Here is a 23,457-nt window from a genome sequence, read left to right as displayed (position 1 = left end):
AAAAGTAAACTCTTTTTTTGTCTGTTTGTTTAATAGGTGAGTTTTAAATATGGTTTAACTTCCCTGAACAATCAGTAAAGACTCCCATGTGGTGGGCTCAATGCTCCACCCATCCCCAGCTTGGCCAACACCCGGGCTGGGTGTTCCTAGAGTCTGTGGCTGTCTGCTCCCTGACCAAGCCTCTAGGAGTAGTTAGCTGCCATAGGAATATCTACAGTTACAGGGTTGATGGAGAAAGCACTGAACATTTTTTCAATGTAACCTAGCAAGTATTACATGTCTCTGACAAATCCCAGCAGCCAGAAACTCCAAGGAACATCAGAGTAGCAAAGGATGCTCAGAAGAAGGTGGATGTGCTAAGCAAAGGATCAGTGCAAGGATGCTGCTTAGTGAAGTCATTCTCTTTCCCTTCTTTGAAACGTCCTCGTACACTTGCTCTTCTGACAGCAGTCTTTTGGGAGCCATCCCCTGCAGGCAGATGTTGTACCAGCTGTGGGAGGGAGCTGGCTGAAGCAAGGTGGAGCTGGGAAAAGCACCCTCTCTTTTTGTTTTTCGTTGTTATTGTTGTTTGTTTGTTTTTATTTTTCCCAGCTCTACTCTTTTTGCTGGGCAGAATCCCTTTCTTTTCAGAGATGAAATGAGGTGACATTTTTAGGGGATCTTTAGAGGAATCCAAAGTAGCAGGAAATCCAGTCTAAAGCCAAGTTTTTTAATGTCTGCAACAGTCCAGAATCCTATTCCTGGATTTCTGAGAAACAAAAGGAAACCATTTGGCACAGAGGTGACTACTTCTTTTCCCTTCATTTGGTTAAAACTTGAACAAGATCTTCAGTGCAAGACAACAGCTGACAGCAGGTCCAGTCCTGATGCCCCAAGTAAGAAAATCTTCAGTGATGCCCCAGGAGCTTGCAGAATCTGGCCCAGTCTGCAGTGGTTGCACCCATCACATTCTTCAGTGGCAAATCAGGAAACTCCCTGAAAAACGGACTAGAAAGTCTCCATGGATGCATGTCAAAGAGTCAATACTTGTTGCCTAATACATGCTCCAGATCAGATTTGGATGTTGTCCAGAATGTTTATTTCCAAGGCTTTCCACCTTTAATCCAAAGAATCTAAGGTGGAAATTGATGAAGGAGAAGGCAGCTGCGATAGCCTGGTGTTGGCCAGGAGGTTTTTCTGAGCACATGGTGGTCCGTAGGATTTTCTGATCCAAGTTTGTTGTCAACATATGGTAACTGCTGGAGGTGGGGGCCATAAGCACTGCTTTCAGATTTAGGGCTAGAAATGGCATTTCTTTTTGAAGAGGTCTTAGCAAAGTGTCTCTGGCATTACAGCATTGTCATATCACTATTAAATGTCAAGGGTGAGTTCACTGAGGCCAGGGAACTATGGTCTGTTTGTGATCTGTGAATAAGAGTCTGCTGAAATCAGTGTTTTCCTATGAAATCAGGCTAAAACTCAGCACAAACCATCCAATTCACTTTCTGATGGATGGATTCAATTTTATTGCACCTTAAAGTCAGATCAAAATTCAGACTTGGTCTGAAGAATCAGTTTGGCTCTTGCTTTTGGAAGAATTTTATGCCAATGTGATGCCACTGACCTCTTCTGAATTACAGAAAAATCAGGCTCAACATGTGGGACTCAGAGGGTCATATATCCCTGTAAAGTAAATTGAAAATACTTATCCTATATATATATACAACTAAGGCAAACCCTCTCTGGTGCACACCCTACTTGGCACAAAGCAAGCCCCCAGTTTCACTGGCCAGGGTGCCATTGGGACAATCTGGGGGCTGTCTACAGGCTGGTGACAGAGGGTGCAATGGGCCGGATCCTCAGCTGTTTTTTTACCTGAAAATACTGCAGCCTGAAAACACTGATGACTTTTATTCACACCTATCAACCAGATTCAGGAAAGTGCAAGTGAAATCAGCACTTTCTCAACAGTCTCACCATTAAATCAGAACCCCCCCTCTTTTTTATTCACACCATGGGCTCCAAAGCCAGGCCTTTGAAGTGACTTGAATTAAATCCAGTTAAAACTGGATGGGCTTGACTGTGAAGGGTATCATGCATGGTCCTTTACAAGAATGCAGTACTGTACAGATCCCATCACTGAGACTTTCAGCTTCTTGTACACAGCCAGCGTGGCTCAGAAAGCACTACTGTGCTTTAGGTCTTGGTGCAGCCCTGTCAATTCACTGCAGCTTTGTCTGATACCATACAGAAACCATGGGTTGAGTCCTTCTTTATAAATCGCTCCGGTATAACAAATAGTGTACGACTGGTAGAACACTTCATCCTTTTGTACGACTGGAGAGGGGGTCAAAAAAAGCCCAATGATCACTAAGATCAATTTGAAGTAAAGCCCAGGTCATGTTACAGATGTTCACTTCCATTTCAATATGAAAGAAGTGTGTCAGAGTTGGAAAAAAGCATTGTTCATGTCCAGAAATTGATCTACACAAACCATCATCAGCCGAAAATGTCCAACCATTCTCCTTGGGAATGTGTCTGCCATCGGTAGGTTTGCTTTAAAGAATGACAAACAGTCTGATCCAAGCTGGCCTGGCACCACAGCGTAATGGATTGGCGAGGCTCACAAGGAGAGATGCCAGCAATCTTTCAGTGTGCTTTACTACAAGTACTGAAAAATTAGTTCAATTTGTTGCTAGTTTTTCATTGTGTTATTTTTTCCCCCATAGATTAATTCCCAGTGCTTCCAATTCCATGTGTTTTTGGAAAAGAAAAGAGGGAGGGGATGAAAAACTTGAACAAGTCACAATGCTAAAAAAGAGAGGGAACAAGAAGGGGAGCAGAAAGAAATGGAGAAGTGCAGTCAGTTGGCATATTGTGCATAGAAAGCAACTTTTACTCGCTCAATCTGGTGACACAGTTTGATGGCTGGACCAAGCTTCAGCTCCATGCACTCTTGCACCGTGGGCAGTGTCAACAACAGGAGGGCTTGGCCATCGATGTCCTGGGGAGGAAAAACACAGTGATAACAGTTTTGTTTATAGATTCTTGAAGGCAGAAAGCAAAACCAGATATGGAGAAGCAAGAAGAGAAGTTTACCCCAAAACTTAAAGACAGTTTTGTCCTCTGCCCTTTCCTCCCACTTTGATGCAACCCATCTCCTTTTTCTGAGGTACCTGATGCTTTGTTTTGAAGTAGTGTATTCAGAGGTTCTCACCTCATCCACCTTTTGGGAAAAGCCTCCCAACTGTGAGAATGCTGGATCACCTTCTAAAGAGGGGACCACAGAGATCAGGTACGTCCCATTCCAAAGCTAAGCAACTGAGGCAAGGAGAAGGCTGCAGAGAGTACACCAGGAAACACAGCAGGGAGCTGAATGGACGAACTGTAGTCAGTCCCAGTACCAAGCCAGACCTTTCTTTCCTCTTTTTTGGCACACAGTTTGCTTAGCACAGGTTTATGTCTGCCTTAGTCCATGTTGTGTCCCCTGGTGCACCCAAGATCTGCCTTGTTCTTCATCAGCTGCTGAACAACCAAGAAGAGCTCTTGCAGTCTCTGATATCACAAAATCACAGGGTGGTGAAGGGTCCTCCAGAGGTCACCTCCTTCCCTCAGATGTATTTATGCTCCAAACTCTCTGAACTAGCACCCCAGATGAAAGACATTTTATGAGGGATTTCTGTTGGCTTTATGATCCTCCTCAAGTCCTCTTTACTCTTTAATGGACTGAGAAGCAGACCAGTGGGCTACAAAACTGTTTTTTACCCCCTACGGAGGATCAGAATGTAAGTGCAGAAAAAGCACAGTAACTCCCAGGCAACATAAACTCTCCAGGACAGCCCTTATCAGGTAGTGTTAAACACAAGGAGGATTTGGACACCTTAAACACTGCTTTGATCAGGACTGTCCCGTTTTTCAGGTTCTTCCTACGGTGAAGCTTGATGCTATGGCTTGATGGTATGGCAAATAACAAGGAAAAGCTCCAGTCATCTGTGTTTGATTAAAGTTCCTATAAAACTCTCTTGCACAGGAGGGACAGGGTTGGCTTTCAAGCCCTGGAGTTATTCCAGGCTGATTAACAAATGGTTGGAGCAAGCTGCAGTGCAACGACTACAGCATTGTGCTATAGGAGTGTTTCAGCCTTGCTCTACACTCACACTTCAGTTTTCCCCAGCCAAAGCTGCTGTACTCTGGCACAGAGCTATTCACAGTGAAAAATCAGAGATAGTTCGACATACAGTGGGCCATACCACTGGGTGCCATTGGCTATGGACTAATTAACTGCACTTGCTTCTTTCTAAATATGATTTCCTAGAGCTGCCCTTTACTTTCAGCAGTTGCTGTTACTCATTAGCCAAGGAATGGCTGTTTCTATATAAATTTTACATGTTCACACTAACTTGAGATGAAGGGCATTGGCTTCTACTCCTGCAAACTTACCTCCTTAACGGGAGGTGTTTGGCATCTCCTGGAATTGGGTCACCCAAGGGCCTGCCTGACTGCCAGATCTTCAGAAAGATGTAGATGGGAAGTTGGTGCCTACATACTTGGAGTACCTAGGGGTTTGTGCCAAAATCAGCTAATTTGGGGTTCAATTGTCAGTTTTCTGCTTCCCTGGCCAATATTTTAAGACAGGGAGCAACCATGTAGCCAAGAGAAACAGCTGTATATGTACCAAATAACTACTATCTGTTGATACTCTAAGGTGTCTGTGCTGTGCTGGGATTGTGCTGTTGACCTTGGCATGGACCACAGAACAACAAACAAGAAAGAACCAAACTTCTAGATTTTGCCAAGGTCTCAGTTTGGAGGCTTTCTGTTCCCTCTGAGTATCTGACAAGGCTCTGACTTGAATTTCCAAGGGTAGCCATGCCTCATCAGACACTTTGCTACAGCTTGGTCTCAGGGGATCTGAAGCCTACTCATACACTCTTCATGGAAGCCACAGGCCCAATATGTGCTGCCTTTTTTTTTTTTTTTTTTGTTATGTGAATAAACACCACAGTCACAAAGAGAAGAGTTACATGAAGACTTCTACCTGCTCCTGAAATATTTTGGCAAGGGGTGCACAGTCAGTCAGTTTAATAAACCTCACAACATCAGTCACAGTCCACTCCAATGGATTACTGTCCAGGACAAGCTTCTCTTCCTCTTCATGCTTAATTTCCTAAGAAAAAACAAAAGCTCTCATAAAGAAAACTACCTGGTGTGGAAAACCATGCTGCTGCTGAGTGGAGATGCCCTCAGATGAGAAAGGCTTGGCACTGAAGGTCAATTTACAGAATCAAAGAATCATAGATTCATTAAGGTTAGAAAAGACCCCCAAGATCATCTCGTCTTCAGGGAAGACATTAGGGAAAACATTAAGGAAAACATGTCATTACTTGGGAGCTTGCAGGCACACTCACTTCCTTGACTTGCGTGCACTTCTCCGCCTCACCGAAGGAGAGGGGCTGGGGTTTGCGGCTCCGACGAGCCCTCTCCGTAGGAGGAGGTCTGTCCGACTCGGTGCTGCTCCGCAAGGTAACCGCTCGCCGGGGCCTGGTGGAAGGCACCTCGGCGGAGGAGGTATCAGTCTGGTCATCACGGAGCTCGGAGCTCGTTTCCTCGCTCCCTGTCTCATCCTCCATCGCATCTGGCTCGTCATCTTCACTCTCCTGCACAAGGACCATCAGAGAAATGGTAGCAAGCCTCAGACATGAATACAGCAGCAGCTCAAAAGGCACCACATCAAACTGCACATCCATGTCCATGGCAGTCCACAGCAAGATTTATTTTAACCAAATTATCTCATTTTCATTACAGTGCTATGTATATTAACCCTCAATTTAGATTTGTCACAAAATGTAAAAAATTCCCAGTGAACAAGGGTTTTTTTTGTGTGTGTTTCTAAAAAAAGGGCAATGGTAATAACTCATCTTGCATGAAATGTTCAGCAGATTCCTGGGAGTTTTGTCAGACAGAGCTTGCAGACATACACCAACTGATGGGAAGTGTGTATTTTGAATATTATATATACCTATGTTGCCCAAATGACTTTGACAGCCGAGCTCTGATCATGCATCCAAGGCATATCCAAGGCACAGGTCTTAAGTGAAAGAAAATTTAGACCAAATTAGTTATATTGGTTGAAAGGCCAAAAAACTTGGGTAATGGTTGATTTCATCTTAAAATGGGTTTATTTCAATCTAAATTCCTTTGAAGCAGTATAATTTAAGGAAATGAGCCTGAACCACACCTAAATGAGGACTAAGTCATGAAGATGCAAGCAATCAAGTGATAGTGGATAAAAAGTTGCTCCCCTCAAGCTGAAGTGGAGGGAATTTAACTAAATTGGTGGAGGAAATTTAACCAAATGAGTTTTCTTTTGGGTTGCATGAAGCAGCTGCAATTGATAGCAGAAATCTTCAAAATGTCCCAGTACAACCAGTCCAGTCTTAGAAGCAGAGAGTGGTAAAGAGGAATTCAAAATGGGAAACAGAAGTGGGGGGAGGTTGCTGATAAGTCCCTCAAAAATGAGATGCAAAAGTGCGTGGGGGGAGAGCAATGAGAGAAATTTGCTGATATATCCCAGTGCAATGCGTACCTCTCCAGAGCCTGCAGCATTCACATCAACAGCTGATGACCTCCTTTTCTTCTGCACAAACATGGATTTCCGCCTTTTTCTGCGTCTGGCTGGCTTGACATGACCACTTTTCATGTTGTTATTTTCCCCAATTGGCGGCTTAATGATTTTTTTCCTCTTCCCATAATAATAAGCTGGAGAAATGAAAGCAAAATTCTCACTGAAAACTTTAAACCACCAAAAGAAGGGAACTTCAGCTTGCTTTTCGCTACTGATTCGGTATTACACTCTAGGTGCACTTTTATGAGGAACTTTAAAATGCCTTGATTTGGAAAAAAATCCAGTGTATACATAAGATGTCATTGTGGTCCAGCACAAAGTGTTACAGCTTTTATGTATGCACTTTTATTGGTGATGAGTTCAGAATTTAACCCCACACTATGTACTTAGAGAAAGTTTCCACTAAGCTGAGCAGCAATTTTAAGCAAGTAAGCCAACATGTTTCATTCTTGATCTAATGCCCTTCTGCATGAGTTAACAGCCTTAGACACATTTTTAGCTGCTAATAGTTTCAGCAGAGGGTAGAGAGGGCCAGCTATCCTGAATTATGTATGTTGGTTCGATGCACAAAGGAATGTGTTTTGTTTCTGTTTTCTAACTCTGAGTATTTCTTGGCCCAAGCTGAAATTAAGGATGTGAAAATCCCCTGGCTTTACATCAGGGGCTTGGTTCATCTCCTTTTTTAGATGCCCTACATCATCCTCTGGGGCTGACAAGCAGGGTATCCTTGGACATGTAAAATGGTACTTGGCACCCACGTCAAAGTTTGTAACTGCACCGAGCTTTTCACAAGATCAATGGAATTTAGGGCACCATTCATCTGGCCAAATAGAAACATCAGCTCTAGGATAAGATAAGCACAGATGTAGATCCCCCAGCTCTATCCCTCCAGCTCTCCATTCACTACCAATGGGAGCTAGGAGTCCATCAGGTGTAAAATTCTATAGAAACCCATACTCAGTGATATGAATCTCTCCGAGCCTGCTTCTTCTTCAACCCTGGCACTGAACAGAAGCAAATCAGTTCAAATCAATCATACTGGTTCATTGCAACTTCTGTGATAGAAGGACCCACTTCCACTTTCCTCACCTGTTTAAGACCCAGTTATATCAGTAACACCGACCAGTGATAACAGTAACACTGACAACAATGATGCAGCAGTTTAAATCTCAGCTGGCCACTGCAGGCTTCTTTTATGTGCTCCTTAAATTAACTTTGCATACAAAGAAAAGTCAATACTTCCAAGGAGCAGTGAGTTTCCAAGAGATATATTAGGATGGGGTGAGATAGACTGTTTTCTGGCAATGCCTGTTTCTCTGCACAGAATACTAAGGGAGCACATAGTGGTCAGGATTAAATAACTACTCAACCTACATGAGATGAATCCTACTCATTATTAATGCATTACCCAACTCATGTTCACTCATGTTCTAGCTCACACACAGTACCCCACTGCTCTGATACCTGGCTAGCAACAAGTCCTGCAGCCAATACTCACTGTACTTGGTTTTAGTATGAATGGAGCAGTTCTCTGGGCAGACTTCAGCCACTAGCACAGGGCTGAATAAATTGGGGCAGCACTCCAACTTTGCACAGACTCTTCTGCAGAAATCCGCCACCTGATCCGACGTTCGCACAATCTTAACAGTCGCCCTGTACGTCTTCCCTCTGTATCTAGAAAAGAGTTCAAGATGACCCCGTGTTACCAATCAAGCTTTGATGCTACAGACCAGATGCTGCCCTCTTGTAGGGGGACACAGTCCTTAATGGTTTTTGGGAGAGTGTGTCTCTTGGGAGGGCAGGAATAAAAGGTCTGCTTGGTTAAGTGACTCCATTTCAGGCAGACTTGAAGGAAAGGTAGGGTGAAACGATCCTGGAAGCTGAGCTGTGGCATGGTTTTGGTCTAGAAAAGCATACAAGTACAAACTGGATATACCTGGACATACAGCAGAAGACAGAATAAGCTTCCAACCGACTTGGTGCAGATATTATACAGGATAATACACTAATACCATGAGCTGACACAAAGTTTTGGAGAGAGGGGTGTAGTCTCTTCTTATATATTGACCTGTGATGAAAATCCTACACACCTTGCAGAACTTTCTGGTCACCACCCTGTACTGGCAATGGGCTCTGTAAGCCCTCACTACACCTCTGGTCTCCTCCACTGCCTTCCTTGTTGAGGCAGCTCCCACATCACGTGCCAGCTCACAACATGTCCACCGTTTGATCACACAAACTAAGGTCACTTGCATTGTAGAAGTATTTGGGTGAATACTGGATTGTCTGCCATATGGAGACCAGATGACTTCACTGCTATGAGAACTGGGCAGTCCAAAGCCCAGGGAACTCATCGGGAGTCTCTGGAGTGGTTTAACGGGGTTCCAGGAACAGGCCCTTAAAACAGCGATTCCTACAGGGAATGCTTAGAGCAGAAATCCTCAATGAAAGGTTTGTCTTAAATTTGTTAACCATGTGCTACTAAAACATTTATTTCAGTGTTTTATATGAAGTGTTTCTGAGCGATAAGTGAAAGAAAGATACAGTTACATCCCTGCTGTAATACGTTGTAGACGTGAACTCTGAAAAACCAATTATCCTCATAATTTATTAAACAGCAGCACCAAGCTATTGTAAACAGTGAGATAAGGTTTTTAAAACATCTTTTACGCATCCTGAGGAATGCAACACAAGAGACAATCATGCAAGCGCCTGGTGCTAAGGCATTATAAATGTGCTTTAGAGGAGAGAAAAGTGACACACAAAAGAAAGGGAGGGTGAGACAGTGAAAGAGAGATTACTGGATTGGAAGCAAAGATGAAGATAGAGTCATCAGGAAAAATGAGACAAAGCATTTGTGAGTACATTACAACCCATAGGTCACTAGCAGGGAGGCAGCTCCTGATAGTCAGATATGGAAGAGGAAGAGAAACAAAGGAGACGTGGCTGGAGAGTTAAAATACACAGCACACACCTAGACTCAATTCCCTCCCTCTGAAGATTTTACTGAATTTCACAAAACAACTGAGAAACCAACTCTTGCTGCTCTACCACCCAGAAGTTCTTTCTGGAAACACTGAGATATGGGAAGAGGGTTTCATCTCATGGTATGTGAAGTCCCATAGAGGGGATACCCAAATGAAACTCAGGTCTGAGAACATCCCAATCTGACCATTCTCATGTCACAAAAGACTTGATCCAAACTATCACCTCAACCCGAAACTCTTCCAGAACCTATAGGAGCAGCTCTGCAAGGCACCAGACTCCCAGACACTCTATTTGGTGTCCCCAAACTACCCCAGGTTATGGAGACAGTCCTGGAGCCATTCACTCTCCTTATTTAATTAGCCAACCCTTTGTGCACCCTGACAGACCTTGGCAGACATATGAGATAAACTGGAAAAAGTGCTTCTTCTAGACAGACAGCACTGTTATTCCGGCTCCCCTATGAAATAGGTGTGCAGGCTGGCTGGCTAAAAGGGCAAAACCTAATATGAAAAGAACAAATTCTACAGGCATTAAAATATATCTACTTATAAATGTTTTATATTTCTTTTCAATGTGTTTGAAAAGACTCCTGCCCTTATTACTTCTCCAGAAGCCATTAAGTTTAATGACGGCCTAGATCGTTAGGTCAGTAAATCTGTGACAGGCTGAAGAATTTCATTGTGCTACCTTCACCTGAACCTCAACAACTTTGCTTGGACTAAAGCACCACTTCCAGAAAAGCACCAGACTCCCCTTTAAGGTCTTCATGCTGGAAGAAACCTGGCAGCAGGAAAACCTGTACCTATAAATCTATGCCTCGTTTTATTTATGGGTATGTGTGGATCTAACTTACATTTATTTGTCCTTGTTCTGACTTTCACCACAAGGATGAAAAGACTGCATCTGGTTTTGTTTCCCTGCAAAAGCATTGTAATCAGATTGCCTCTTGATCTTCTTTCTTACAAGCTAAGAAAGCTGCCTGATGGGTATTATTCAAGGATGGCTGACTTCTTCTAACTGCGTACTTCCTATTGTGTTTGGCTACCCAGAAAGGACCCATTGTACATTGTAAAGTGCCTGGTGAAAGAAAAAGATGAAATTATGAAAAGGAACAACTGACTGATTTCACAGTTTGGTCTGAATGCAACACACATAGCAATTAACAGACTGGATGGCAAAATGTAGATCAACACAACTGCACCAATGAGTCTCAACAACCTAAGGTGTTAGTACTGGCCACAGTATTATTTTTTACATGATTTTGGCCTTGGCAGCACCTCTTTCAACTATAAACCAGATTCTACTAATATTTTCCATATTTCTCACACTACAGATTTCTAACACAAACACCACCAAATGTAATTTGAGCTTGTCTAGGACAGCCATGTGGAAAGAACTCTTTTGGATATAATCAGAAAAACCTTTTCCATTAGCATAATTCAAAAACTTACCTACTACTGATATTCCTATTGATGCTTTCAAACAAGGACTCCTATCTTCTTAACCACTTTTAAGTAGTAAGTAACCTGTATGCACAGCATGGCAGCACTGGAGACAGCAAACAGCTGTGTCAAGCTTAATATTTTTAGTTTGCTTGGAAATAACTGTTACTTTAAAAATGATTTTTCAGCTCAAGTCAAAGTAATTTTACTTTACTCTCCCTTTCTTTCTGCCCTCGGATCCCAAAATGTGGAGAAACCCTTCTGGCTGAAACAACTTCCAGGAAAAAATATACTCAGGATCTTTGCTGATTCATGAGCAACAATATTGAGCTAATAGCACTTTGCTGGCAGTATCATACTTGTTCTTCTTTTGGAACCAGACATTCATGAGAATAAAATGTCTTCTAGGAGCTCCAGCTGGGGTCCATTGTGCAATGGTGTGAAAAGGATCATGATGAAGATACATCAAACTGCAAGAGCTTTGAGATTACCCTCATTTTCAAAGGTTTTATCACAAGGATATAGCTAACAGTTCTGACAACCTTTGAGACTATTTTGAATAACTCAGTGTCTAAAAGCCTCCACCTCTTTTCGAGGATCAAAAATTCCTATCAGTTCTTTTGCAAGAAATTTCCAGTTTCTTTTCCAAGCTCAAAGTCCACCAAACATATGAAATCTCCTGCAAACACCTCCTGCAAACACCAGCCACCCACAGCAGACAGCCAAAGTCTCTCTGCATTGGCTTTACCAGAAGCAATTTACCAGTCCAGCAGTACAAAACACCCACTTCACTGTTTGATTCAAACCCTGCCTGTGTGGGCCCTTGCAAGTGCCAAAAAACAAACAAACAAGCAAACAAAAACACCTAAAAACCCTAAAGTTTTCATCAAAATCTTCATACCTTTAAAGCTACTCAGTCCACCATGAATACCAAGGATTTTGCAAATACTCTTAATCTGGGTAAAATCAACAAAATCATGGTAGTTTACAGTGGTAATTACACTAATTCACTCTTGCAGTGCCTCAAAAAATAGGTGGCAGAGCTGTTGCAGTAGACAAATCACATCACATGAGCTGTAGATTTGTACTGACATTCAAGGACTGCCATTAATAACTGTTTGCCACCTGGACTTGGCACCACTCCACAGCTTGACTCTAAATATATTATGGGAGACTGTGACGAAAGCCTTGTTAAAGTCAATACAAATAACTTCCACTGGTTTTCCCCACGCCACCAAAGCATCACATCAGGCAGAATTTGTCCTTTGTAAGTCAAATGCTGAGTCCTCCCAGCCACCTTCTGGTCCTGCATGTTCTTGGAAATAGCCTTCAGGAGGCTTTTTCTAATAACCTTTCCAGAGACTGAGGTTATGCTGACCAGCCTGTTGTTACTTAGATTCTCCTTCTTGTCCTTCTTGAGGTGCCATCTGATGTTTTTCTTGATAAAGTGAACTTTCAAATACGACAGAGAGTGGCTTTGCAATGACATTAGCTTGTTCCCTCAAGCAGAGCTGGATGCATCCCATCTGTTTGCATGCACTTGCATACATCCACTTTGCTTATGTCATCTCTAAGTTCTCTTCCATCAACCATGGGCAATGCTTCACTTCCTCAAACAGGGCTAGGGACATGGAAGGCCTGAGAGCAACCCTTGCCAGCTGTTGAGGCAAAAAGCAAGCCAAAGAATACATCAAACACCTCAACACAATCTATCGCAAATGAAAGTCTTGTAAAGCAGCCACAGTGAAAAGACGGTGATTTGGGGTTAATATTCCTAGAATTCAGCTGCTGGATTTGCAGGTCTCAGAACTTCATTTTTCAAGCAGTCCAGGACTACACATCTTTCATATTTTGGTTAACCGGGCTTCCAACAAGACACCAGATAATGCTCTGCACGTAACGGTACTGTTAATGCACAAAGTCCTGCAAACATGGGTAAGTCCAATCAACCCCACTTATAGCTGTCAGAAATGAAAGCCTTTGTATGTAAGATTGGGAAGCCAAATCTAGATGTAGGCACTGAAATTAAAGCATCAAAACCAGAAGGGCTGAATGCCCACAGCTTTGTCTATTCCTCACAGGAATTCAGGGGATTGGGCCTGACATTTCTAACTCATCATCACCAATAAATCAGGTTTGACTATTTCCACAGAGAGCCAGCAGTGCTGTTGAGACGCGAATGCCATCACGCACTGCAGACACATCTCTTTGGACAATCTAAATTGTTTAACTTCTTTGCAAAGCTAGCGTAATTGATTCTGCACTGGTCACTCTTGACAGCAGTGTAAACTAAACGCAGGTTGCCCAAAGACTGAGCTAATGCATTCATGGCAGTGAATGATTTGGCATTTGGGCCAGTGGGAAAAAAAACAAAAAACAAAAAACAAAACACGCCACCTTCTCACCATCTTCCTCCCTCCCCTTTGCTCTACCCTACCACAACCATCACTGCAAACAAACAACAACATTGTCAAGATCTAAGGAGTTGTCAGCTCGCATCAGAAGGAAGGCGGTGACACGACATGTCACATTACAGCGCTGGCGCTCCAGCTGGCTGTGGAGCTGTCATCATTAGCAGCAAGATGCCACTGGGAGCTGGCATAGCTGGAACTCGATGTAGACAGGCGTTTGCTTGTTACAGGTCTCTGTTTAAGATTCCGGAGCACAACAGACTGTCATACCTGATGTAGCATGGCATGTGCTGTTTGCATGTCTCAGGGTAGCTGATTTCATAAGCATGTTTCTTTTTCTGCTTCTGCACAAGCAGATGTAATTAAAACCCCAGTAGGCTAGATGAAACAGCTCAAGTAAACCCAGGAAGGGAAAAAAAAAATCCTAGGGTAGTCAGATAGGGCACATCTACCCTTTGTCACCCACCAAGAAGTACTCAAGGTAGCTGCAGGCAAGCTGGTACGACCCGTCAGCACCACTCTGTGCTCCAGCCCCAGAAACCAGACAGCTGCAGCCATGTGGTTCTCTCCAGCACCATTAGCTCCATCTCCTAAGGAGCCAGAGGACAACACCATACTGAATGAGAATATATTTCTATGCTTCGAGTCACTCCAAGACTTGCTGTCCTAGCTCTGAGACTGTAAAGATCCATCCTGTGGCTTGATAAAGTTGAAAGATGAAAATTGTTTGACTTGCTGAAGAGCTGAGCTTGCTGCTTCCTAGGGTAGCCATCATACAGGAACACACAGCCTGTGACTGTCTGGCCAACACTGCATATAAAACCTTGGCATACTTTTATCTGGCAGGCAATACAGATAAAAGATATATCCCAGCACCTGGCTGCCCTGCTAAATATGTAGGAGAAGGAAAAAGACAAAAGCACAAATGGGTGGAAGTGCCACAGAAGAAAGTACAGGGGATGGAGGTGGTCCTTACAATACACCTAGCACATCAGGTAGCAGTGAGGGAGGGTAAGTGCAATAAGGATTGCAGCAGCCTTAAGAAGTACATACTACTGCTGTTGAACCAGACAGATATTCATACTCAAATGAGAATTCCCAACAAGCTTCTATTCTGAACACTGCTAATAGGAAAACTGCCCAGAAGCTTGAGTCTTTGCAGGATCGAACAGAAAAACGGAGCATTACAACTTGATTTCACACTGCTAAGTACCTTTTAGAGTGCATTATCTGTCGTTTGCTAGTACAAGGTGTGGGAGCCCAGAATCAATGAAGTCATCGCCCATGACCTGGTTTTATTTTTAATGAAAATCTGCATGCACAAGGATGACTTTTGGATTCCCATCCACAAAATTTCATTTGATAAACACAAAAGCATGACTTTCCACATGGCTGAGAGAAGCAAATTAAAATAGGATTTTCTGGTAGCTTCTCAATTCTAATTGCAATCCTCCTTTCCAGTTTCAGATTGTGCGGAATAAAAGGTTCTCAATTCTCACCCTCAATCAGAGCACACAAGAGCTTTCTGCAGTATCGGCATGGCCAAAGATCAAATACAACAGCAATCAATAATTCCATATTTGACAGCAAATCATTGTAAATAACCAAAAGAAAACTGCTTTTATTTGAAAAGGAGTAACAGAGTTCAGCATAAAGGGTGAAATTCACTGCATTTAATGTCGGTACTCAAAAAGTCACAGCAATCAAGCTGGTCAGAAAGAGAGAGCTATCTACAAAGAACTATTTGTTGACCTTTGTCTTAAAATGGGAAGAATTGCTTTTTGGGAGGGATCTGGAGAGAGCATTGGTGATTGTCTCCTCTTTTAGAGGAATAATGGTTCTTGAGACACGTCGTAAGTACAGTGCCCATATATAAAGATATAAATGGTACATTTTAAAGATGGAAGGAAAAACAGAGTATTTTTTAGATACCAAGATTTCTTAAATATTGTTTAGATTTAGATAGAATTGATTCTAGAAAGGCATTAAAACATAATCTGAATCCCACATCTGCTAGTATTTTGTCCTAACCACCCTCCTATTTAAAAACATATCCCTGCTATATTGCTTACACTTTTTAGTGCCATTGATTCTTGCCAGGTTTTTCTGTATTAGAGTGACAGGCTCTATATTAAAATCAGCAATACTGCTACATTTAGAAAGCCAGGAATTGAATGAAATCAATAATAGCCAAGCTTATTGGAGCACCTTATCATAAAACTCAAGACTTCAGTGAATGAAGATGGCATATTTCTTCAAAATCTGGATAGCTGCTTGGAGAAAGACAATAGAAATGTACCATTCAGGTGAACATTTCACTTCTTAAGTTGCTACAGAACTAGGCAGGTAGCTCAGTGAAGCAAAATGATAATTAAAAAAGCAAAACTCTCACAATACAGAAAATCTCCTGCTCTTTTTTTTTTTTTCTTTTCCCCAAGCCAGTACAATTTCTGAAGCCTTCTATATAAAGGAGCACACACTGAAGACTTACTTTGCTTTGAGTGTTTCCTCTTGGAAATTCCACTGAGGGTCTTCCACTAGCTGCAGCTCTCGTAAAACACTCCCTGGCTTGTAAGCTGCATTGATCACCATGCTCAGAACCTATTGAGACATAAAACCAACAACACTGATGGATTTAAAAGCAATCCTTGACCACGCTCCCTGGTGCTATATAAGCAGGAGAAGCTTACAGATGCCAATTTATGTTCAAGGATGCACAAGATAAGTGTTAGATGCAATGAGAAGATGTCCCAGATTGAATCTATGTGCCAAGCACGTTGTGGATGACACTTCGGTATGATACCATGATTGCATTAAATGCTGCTGGCCAACCCCAAAGTTATCCCATTAAATGAACGCCAGTGTTATTCCTTGAGACAGCCCCCCTCACCCAAAGCGGGTTCCATTTCCTGCATCCACAGTGGCTCAATTTATTAAAAAATGAAAACATCTCTGACGGCTCAGCCAGGGCCAAAGTCACGTGGGGGTTACACACCGAACACTAGATGGGAAACTCACGTACTTAAGGTTGGCAGTACACTTAAGCATCTGAGTGCTGCATGCCTTGACGGTATTAACGGAATATTAATGAAGTCTACACAAAAAGAGTTTGCAGGAGGAGTGCCTGAAACCCAGTATGTGTCCACTCTGTACAATAAAATGCATGTGCCAATCCATTTAATCCACAGTGTTTGAGAAAAAAAATAATTCCTACTATTCACTCAGAGGATCCAAGCCTTAATAGCCTACACTTGGCCTAAGGAGATAAATACAAGAAAAACAAATCTCTTAATAGCACCAGATCATGTGTTTGAACACTCTGCATTGTATGCCCATGAATGACTCCACAATTAATCTGGATTGGTTTTGATATAAATTAGCTCTTTACCTAACGCCTGCTCTTAATTCTTCAGGGCTCTTAAATGATTTCAGTATGATAAGCATTAAGTTTCCCTAGCACCCATGAACATGCATCATATGGTTTTCATGAAAAACTGACCAGGTCACATTGCAAAGAGCAACGACTTTATGTTAACATTTTTTTCTTCTTTTCCTTTTGTATGCATTTCTTTAATAAGCCAGCAATCTAATGATTTTCTGGCATTTGGAAAACCTTGAAGGGTGGATAATTTTCAGGCAAGGGCTTTAATTCATGTTGCATAGTACCGTGTAAAACAGAAGTGGTTTGAGTAGCCTGTCTAGATTATTTAATAGAAGCAAAATTTAATTTATCGTTGGTCCCCTGGATAAACAACCGGAACCAGTCTTCAAAAAGATGTAATTAGAGACACTTAAAGCAATGCCTACTAACAGGACCCAATGCCTTATGCAGCTCTGATCACCTGCACATCTCGAAGAGTGCTATGAGCACACTCATCTCACACAAGGGGAAACTAAAATACAGATTTACCCACAGTTCTCCATCTGGTTCCTAGCTTGTCACATAACCTGAGATTCCCAAGGCTTTGATTCCCAAGAAAACAAAAGAAAGCTTCTGAGCAACTCCATCTAGTTGCTCATTCACAACTTTTCTCATCTGCTACTCACCATACAGATGCAGCACTGGTATCTGAAACAGATAGGGAGACCCAATGCAGGAAAGCCAAAACTGGGTTTTCAAATAAACACCAAGTATATGGGTGGCTCCCATGCTCATTCACAACTCATGTGTTCCCCTCCTGCAAATCCAGGGGGTTATTTACCACCTCATCAGGTGTCTGCTGGGGACGGTCTCCTTCAGCACGCTTTGACTCCCCTGTTTGCTGGTGAAAGAGCCAGGAGCAGAAAGCAGGGGGTTCTTCCACACCAATTCCCATAAACAGTGCTGCCCTGATCCTTTATCAGTGCAGTGGTGTTTGTATGAGTTGTCAAAACAGTTAGGAAGTGAGCAAGAAAAGAAAATCCCCCCCCTGCAAATAACTGTTTGGCACTGCCTGAGCATCACCCTGGACACCTAATCAACTCCAGCCCTGCAAAGAAACCACAATGCCAGTACTTCTCTCAAAGGTCACTTGTCATTGATCAGGACTCTTGCTAAACTTCTAAACACAGTTTTTAAATGAGTGTTTTGTAATAGGAGTCATTTCCCTTTAACAGAATATTTTTTATTATTATTTTTTTAAAAAAGCATTAGCTGTTACTCTTCTTGTATCTCAAATTTAAGTCACTGGGTCTGGCATTTTACAGTGCAGCAGGAGTCCATTACCATGTTAAATATGTTACCTTCTAACAACACTCTCTCTTAATATTACACACTGCTAAACACTAGGAAAAAAAAAAATATTACTTTTTTTCTTGCACAAAAATTAACTGGGATTAAAGGAAAAATGGTGAAGAAACCTATACCATTTTCCAGCTTTCTCTGGAGATGGAAAGTACCTTCACTCACGTCATCAGAGATCAGTGGGATTTGCAAATTTCACATCACTCGACCCCTCTTCATTGATGATCTCAATCCTGGATGAAGCTTTCTCAGGAAGTATCACTTAATGAGGTTATATCACAAAATAGCACTATGCCCCTTCTCTTCAAGAGCCCTACGACCAGCATCCTTCTGAGGAGAAATTCAACTTCCCTCCTCTAGTCCAGGGGGTAGCATTCAAGTGGTGACATGCTTATGACAGACTATGCCATTTCAAAAATACAGATGGCCAGATCCTAAGTTGGAGAATCTGCTATAGATGGGTTGAAATCCATGGAGCAGTCTTGAGGGCAACATAAGTGAACCCTCTTGTATAAATGCAGTTTGTATCTTTCTAGACTATAAAAGATTTTTGCTATCCCAACACAATGTCTTATAACTAACGATAACACCATCAACATGACTCAATCATACACCTAAGGCTCAGTACAAGCTATGTAATTTTCCGAGCACCATGATTTAATTATGCAAATTTCTCCTAAGAACTCATGCTGTGCTGAAAAAAAATAAATAAAAAAATCAAGTTGCAGAATGTAATAGGATTCTTTCACAAATGCTGGCTCATTTTTCCAGTTTGCATCAGTGGCAAACACTAAGTCATGCTACCTTTAAGTCCATTTTCATCTAAATAGAAAAAGAGTAAAGTGTCTTAAAAATAGTAATAGCAGTAAGCAATGAGGCTAATTAATCTTTACAGCGTATTTCCTTAAGATATGGTGGGTTATAGATCATCCAGAGTCTTAAAAAAGACATTTCATTATGTTTTACAATGTTGCTGTGGTAAGTTGCTGGCACAGATAGAAGAACAGTTTGGTATTTTTAGATATTCTGCCCCAAGAACTGTATCTGTAGCTGACAGTGTGTTTATTTTAATTTAACTTAAAGTTTGTATTTATTACGTATCTTAGCTACTATACAGCCACTACTTCTCAGCCCAGATGCAGCTGTTGGATGGCAGCAGTTGATGCCTCCACTGTCTCTTGGCTCCAAGTCTCAACTTTTTTTCCAAACAAGAATCTCAGGAATGAGATAAACTTTGAAGCTGATGTTAAACAACAGGCACTAACACCCTCACTTGTCTCTTGGGGTGAAGGAAGCCACAATAAACCAAGGGCTTGTGCTGGCACCAGGAGTAATGCACCACCAGGTTTTAAGAAGGATGAGGCATCATCCAGGCTTTGCATGGAAGCAAGGATACATACGCACTAACAAACACAGAATTAAAGCCAGTATTTTTGATCATACTATCAAGTAAGTTGTAATTGCTCCCAGAATTTTAGATAAATCTTGCTGAAGGTGGGCCATTCTGGGAGGTACCTTAGCAGCTTCCTCATTGCAGAGCTCACAACCTTTGCATCCAACTCTGGGGCAAAGCAAGTGGGCAGAAATCAGGGGGATTCCTGATGTGCTGGAGAAGAGGTGTTGCACAAAAGCAAACCTATCCATGCTGCTTCTGTCCCGATGACCCACATGAGAAAGGCCCAGATTATTCAGCTAGAAGGAGGAGGTCCTGCTCTACATTACAAGGATATATCCCAACCTTATTTAGACCAGAGCCAAGCAACCCACGGCTATCTCACTGTTGGTGTACAGCCTGGTAGCACCAATTTATTTGGAGCTGGATCCAGAATGATGTTTCATTGCATCGCTGATAGATGTAAAAAAGGAACATGAATTCAGGGGAAAAAATGTCTGAGGAGAATGAGCCACACTTGTAATTCTTTTCTTTTATTTTTTTTTAATATATATATATATCCCTCATGGTTGAGTGCAGAGGAAGGCAGGGGATGGTGAGCTACTTGCTCAGCACCCAGCCAGGAGCAAGGTCTCCCACCACCTGGTACTAACAGGGAGAGGACATCTGCTCTCTTCTTGTTTTAGGTAATCCAGGCCAGGGAATGGGGCAGGAGATGGTTATTCAGCTGTTTTCAGTCTGGGGTTTTCATCAGTGTCAAACACAACAGCATCTCTATCACAGAGACTGCTGCCCACTGTGAACTAGCTCATGTCTGGCACAGGTTCAAATTTTAACTAGAACATCTCTAAAGGCAGAGAGCTGTGGCTGGAGACCAGGGTGATTTAAAAGGCTCCCACCAGACTGCTGATGTATCTGTTCTTCCTTCATAGCTGTTGTTTGGGGTTGTCTTTCCCACACTCCCCTGTGTGTTGCCAGAGTAAAGCACATGTATAATTTATCTATTCCAGACAAGTTATGCTGATGCATAATTTACAATGGCCTGTAATTCTCCTATATAGTGAGACAGAGATAATTATAATGCATTTGCATTCTCTGGGCCATGTCATCAGTGGGTATAAAGCCAGACAAAGCCATCAAGCTTTGTATTGAGACTGGGCTTGGAGGGATGAGGACCTTCGCAGGCTCTGCAGCTCACGAAGCCTTGTGGCTGTGGGTTTGGGAGATGTCTCTTACACTGCTGTCAACACTCAGCTCTGCAATCCTTTTGGGTGCTCTGGCAGCTGCTAAGATATTTAAGTTGTAGGTACATTTTCCTTGCTGCCTCTTGCCTCCTCCAGCTGCTTGGGTACACCCATGGTTCTCTGAGCTGCTGACACCTCTCTTGCCTTGGCTGATAGGAACCAGGTGTATTTCCCCAATAGCAATACCCTGAATGCCTCCTCTTCACCCATTCCAGAACCCAGACCTGGTCCCCATAGACTCAATGATCTTGGATTTATCTTCAAAATACCACTAAGAAACACTGGGACCTTGCCATGGTCCTGCTCCTGAGGAATCATTTATGGCTCCAAAAGCAAGATACTCATGTCTTGTTGAGACTGCTATTTTCTCCTTCAACAAGGAATTCTTCAAGGAGTCAGAGCAGGGGGAAACTGGATTTCTGTAGGAAAATTAGTTTGGTTTCCACAGTCAATAATAAGTCCCTTTCTTGAGGAATTTGGAGAAGCTGGTATTAGTCTATGCAACAAAGCCATGAGACATGAGGGGAGGACCTGTCAGAAGCTTTGCACTACTTGTGTTTCCAAAATCCAAATTCCAGGAGGAGAGGGGGAAGAAACGTTAGCATACCCATTAGCTGTGGATGCCTCATGTTTCCCCCATGTTGCTTTTTCATTGCCTGGTTTTCAAGCAGCAGCAGATTGCTAACACTCCCCATCAGCACGCCACCAAAGACTGGCTTTCAAATTTGGCAGCTGTCAACTTGTGCTCTGCAACCACTTTATCCTGCTTTCTGCTGAGGGCTATTTTTGATTTGCATTTTTTGCAGATCCAAGTGTCCCACCTGCATAAGCAGCTGGATTATTGGGCTCTCTTCATAGCCTTTTTTTAACCATGTGAGACAACTGGCAGTGCTGCTGTGTGTAAAGCAGTGTACAGATGCAATCAGGGAGTGGGGACACGAGAGTCACTCTACAGTACAGAAGAAGAATGTTTTCGAAATTGGTGGGTGATTTGGGAGGGATCTCTCATTTCAGGTGTTTCTGCCAAGGGATGAAATCCATCTCACTTCAGACAACTTCAAACCTCCTCACCAAGCTGGGCACCAAGAGTCTGGCAAACACATCAGACCTAAAGGTTCCCCTGCCTTTCCTCTGCAAGCAGAGGGAGCTCAGATCCACGTCAAGTGGGGTTCATATAGGTACAGATAAGAAAGCTGGAAGACCTAGATTACTAAAAGACCCCAGTCAAGTTGAAATAGTGCCCACAGGACCAATGGCACCCTGCTTATCCAACAGGACCATCTTGTCCTCTCCCACTTGAAGTCATCCTGCCTTTCATCTGTACATGCACAGTATACCAGTGGAAGCTGGGCACACCACAGCTTCCACTCAGCACATCACACACCCCCATAGTTCGGCTTTCTGTCCTGTTTCACGTTGAATCCCAATGATTTGAGTCCCATAGGACCACGGTCACACATACAAAGGTGTCCCCCATGCCAAATCTGCTGGCTCAACAGTAGTGCAGATGCTGCACTGCTTGTGCCAGGAGAAACAGGTTGATGGCTAAAACCACAGAGGTCCTCTTCACGGACAGCTCTGGCCAGAACAGTAATTCTCCTGCACAGCAGCAAAAGTTAGATGAAACTTGTTCCCAACCAAGAAAACTCCCCATGTTTCAGAAATGTCTCCTCTCATGTTAAAACCCCCAATGCATACACATACCCCAACTTCCCAACTTGTAGTTTCAACCTGTGGAAGCTGCCACAGGATTCCAGCACAATTTTAGGTACCTCCTTATTAAATTCTGGGCCCAGAAACCCACAATCCACGTTTTCCCCTGAAGTCCTCCCAAAAGATAGCTGAGCCATACCTCTTTAAGGACCAGCACGCACTTGCCAGGCCCGACAGACTGAGGTAGCTCTGCTATTCTGCCTTTGTTTAAATAAGGACCTGAGAAGCAGCGGTGGTTGATGTAGAGCTGAGGGCAGCAGTATCTCCCATTGATGGTGCCTGCAAGGAGAAAGTGGCGTTGATGTGCATTTACACTTTGGGACAATAAATCAAGGGTCCTTCTTCTTCCTCCATGATGGGGGAAGGAGGAGAAATAAAATGGGGGTCATAAAAAGTTTTCCCTAAGAATGAAGGTAGAGAAGCCTCTGCTACTTGAATTCACTCAACACAGGAAGATTAATTGCTTTTAATGGTAACTAATATGGCTGCACACCCTACTGAATGGAGAATCAGGAAGGGATTTTGTTCATAACAGGACCCGAGGCTCTATCATAACTCACATTGCAGATGAACACGAGCAACTCAATTGCAACATGCTATGGAGGGAACACGTTAGTTGTTTCTGACCAGGCATGTAATCAGCTCAGGGAGAAAATTCAGGTGAAAGGCTCCACCATCCCTGTTCAGCTGCCCTCCAACCCAGTAAGAACTTGGATACTATTCCCCTGAAATGACATGGGTCTAACATGCAGTTTTGTGTATCTGGGCTAATAATCCTGGGCTCCTTTACACCCCATGGAGAGAAGCAGATACTTAAAGACACCATCCAAATGGCTGTCCACAATAGCTCAGATGATCATACCCAAAAAGAGCCCATTTGACTACATTTGATTATGAAAGAGCACTCGGCTGTTGGCTCAGATACTGATATGTGTCCTA

General features: G+C 42.8%; 1 protein-coding gene across 1 annotated transcript in view; it reads right to left on the bottom strand.

The window, feature by feature from the left end:
• Nucleotides 1-2,842: 2,842 nt before the first annotated feature.
• Nucleotides 2,843-23,457, bottom strand: part of SFMBT2 (Scm like with four mbt domains 2) — a gene marked incomplete at both ends in the record, with an annotated part of 93,664 nt that continues 73,049 nt past the window's right edge. The window contains 7 exons of the mRNA XM_084285847.1: nt 2,843-2,983; nt 5,018-5,146; nt 5,364-5,636; nt 6,566-6,738; nt 8,103-8,278; nt 15,937-16,046; nt 22,658-22,797. Of these exons, the coding sequence (XP_084141973.1) occupies nt 2,843-2,983; nt 5,018-5,146; nt 5,364-5,636; nt 6,566-6,738; nt 8,103-8,278; nt 15,937-16,046; nt 22,658-22,797 (1,142 nt within the window). The remainder of the gene's footprint in view (nt 2,984-5,017; nt 5,147-5,363; nt 5,637-6,565; nt 6,739-8,102; nt 8,279-15,936; nt 16,047-22,657; nt 22,798-23,457) is intronic.

Source organism: Netta rufina (assembly GCF_964035555.1).
Source record: "Netta rufina genome assembly, chromosome: 1".
Classification (NCBI taxonomy): domain Eukaryota; kingdom Metazoa; phylum Chordata; class Aves; order Anseriformes; family Anatidae; genus Netta; species Netta rufina.
Note: the sequence above shows the minus strand (reverse complement) of the source record. Positions and strands in the feature narration are given on the sequence as shown.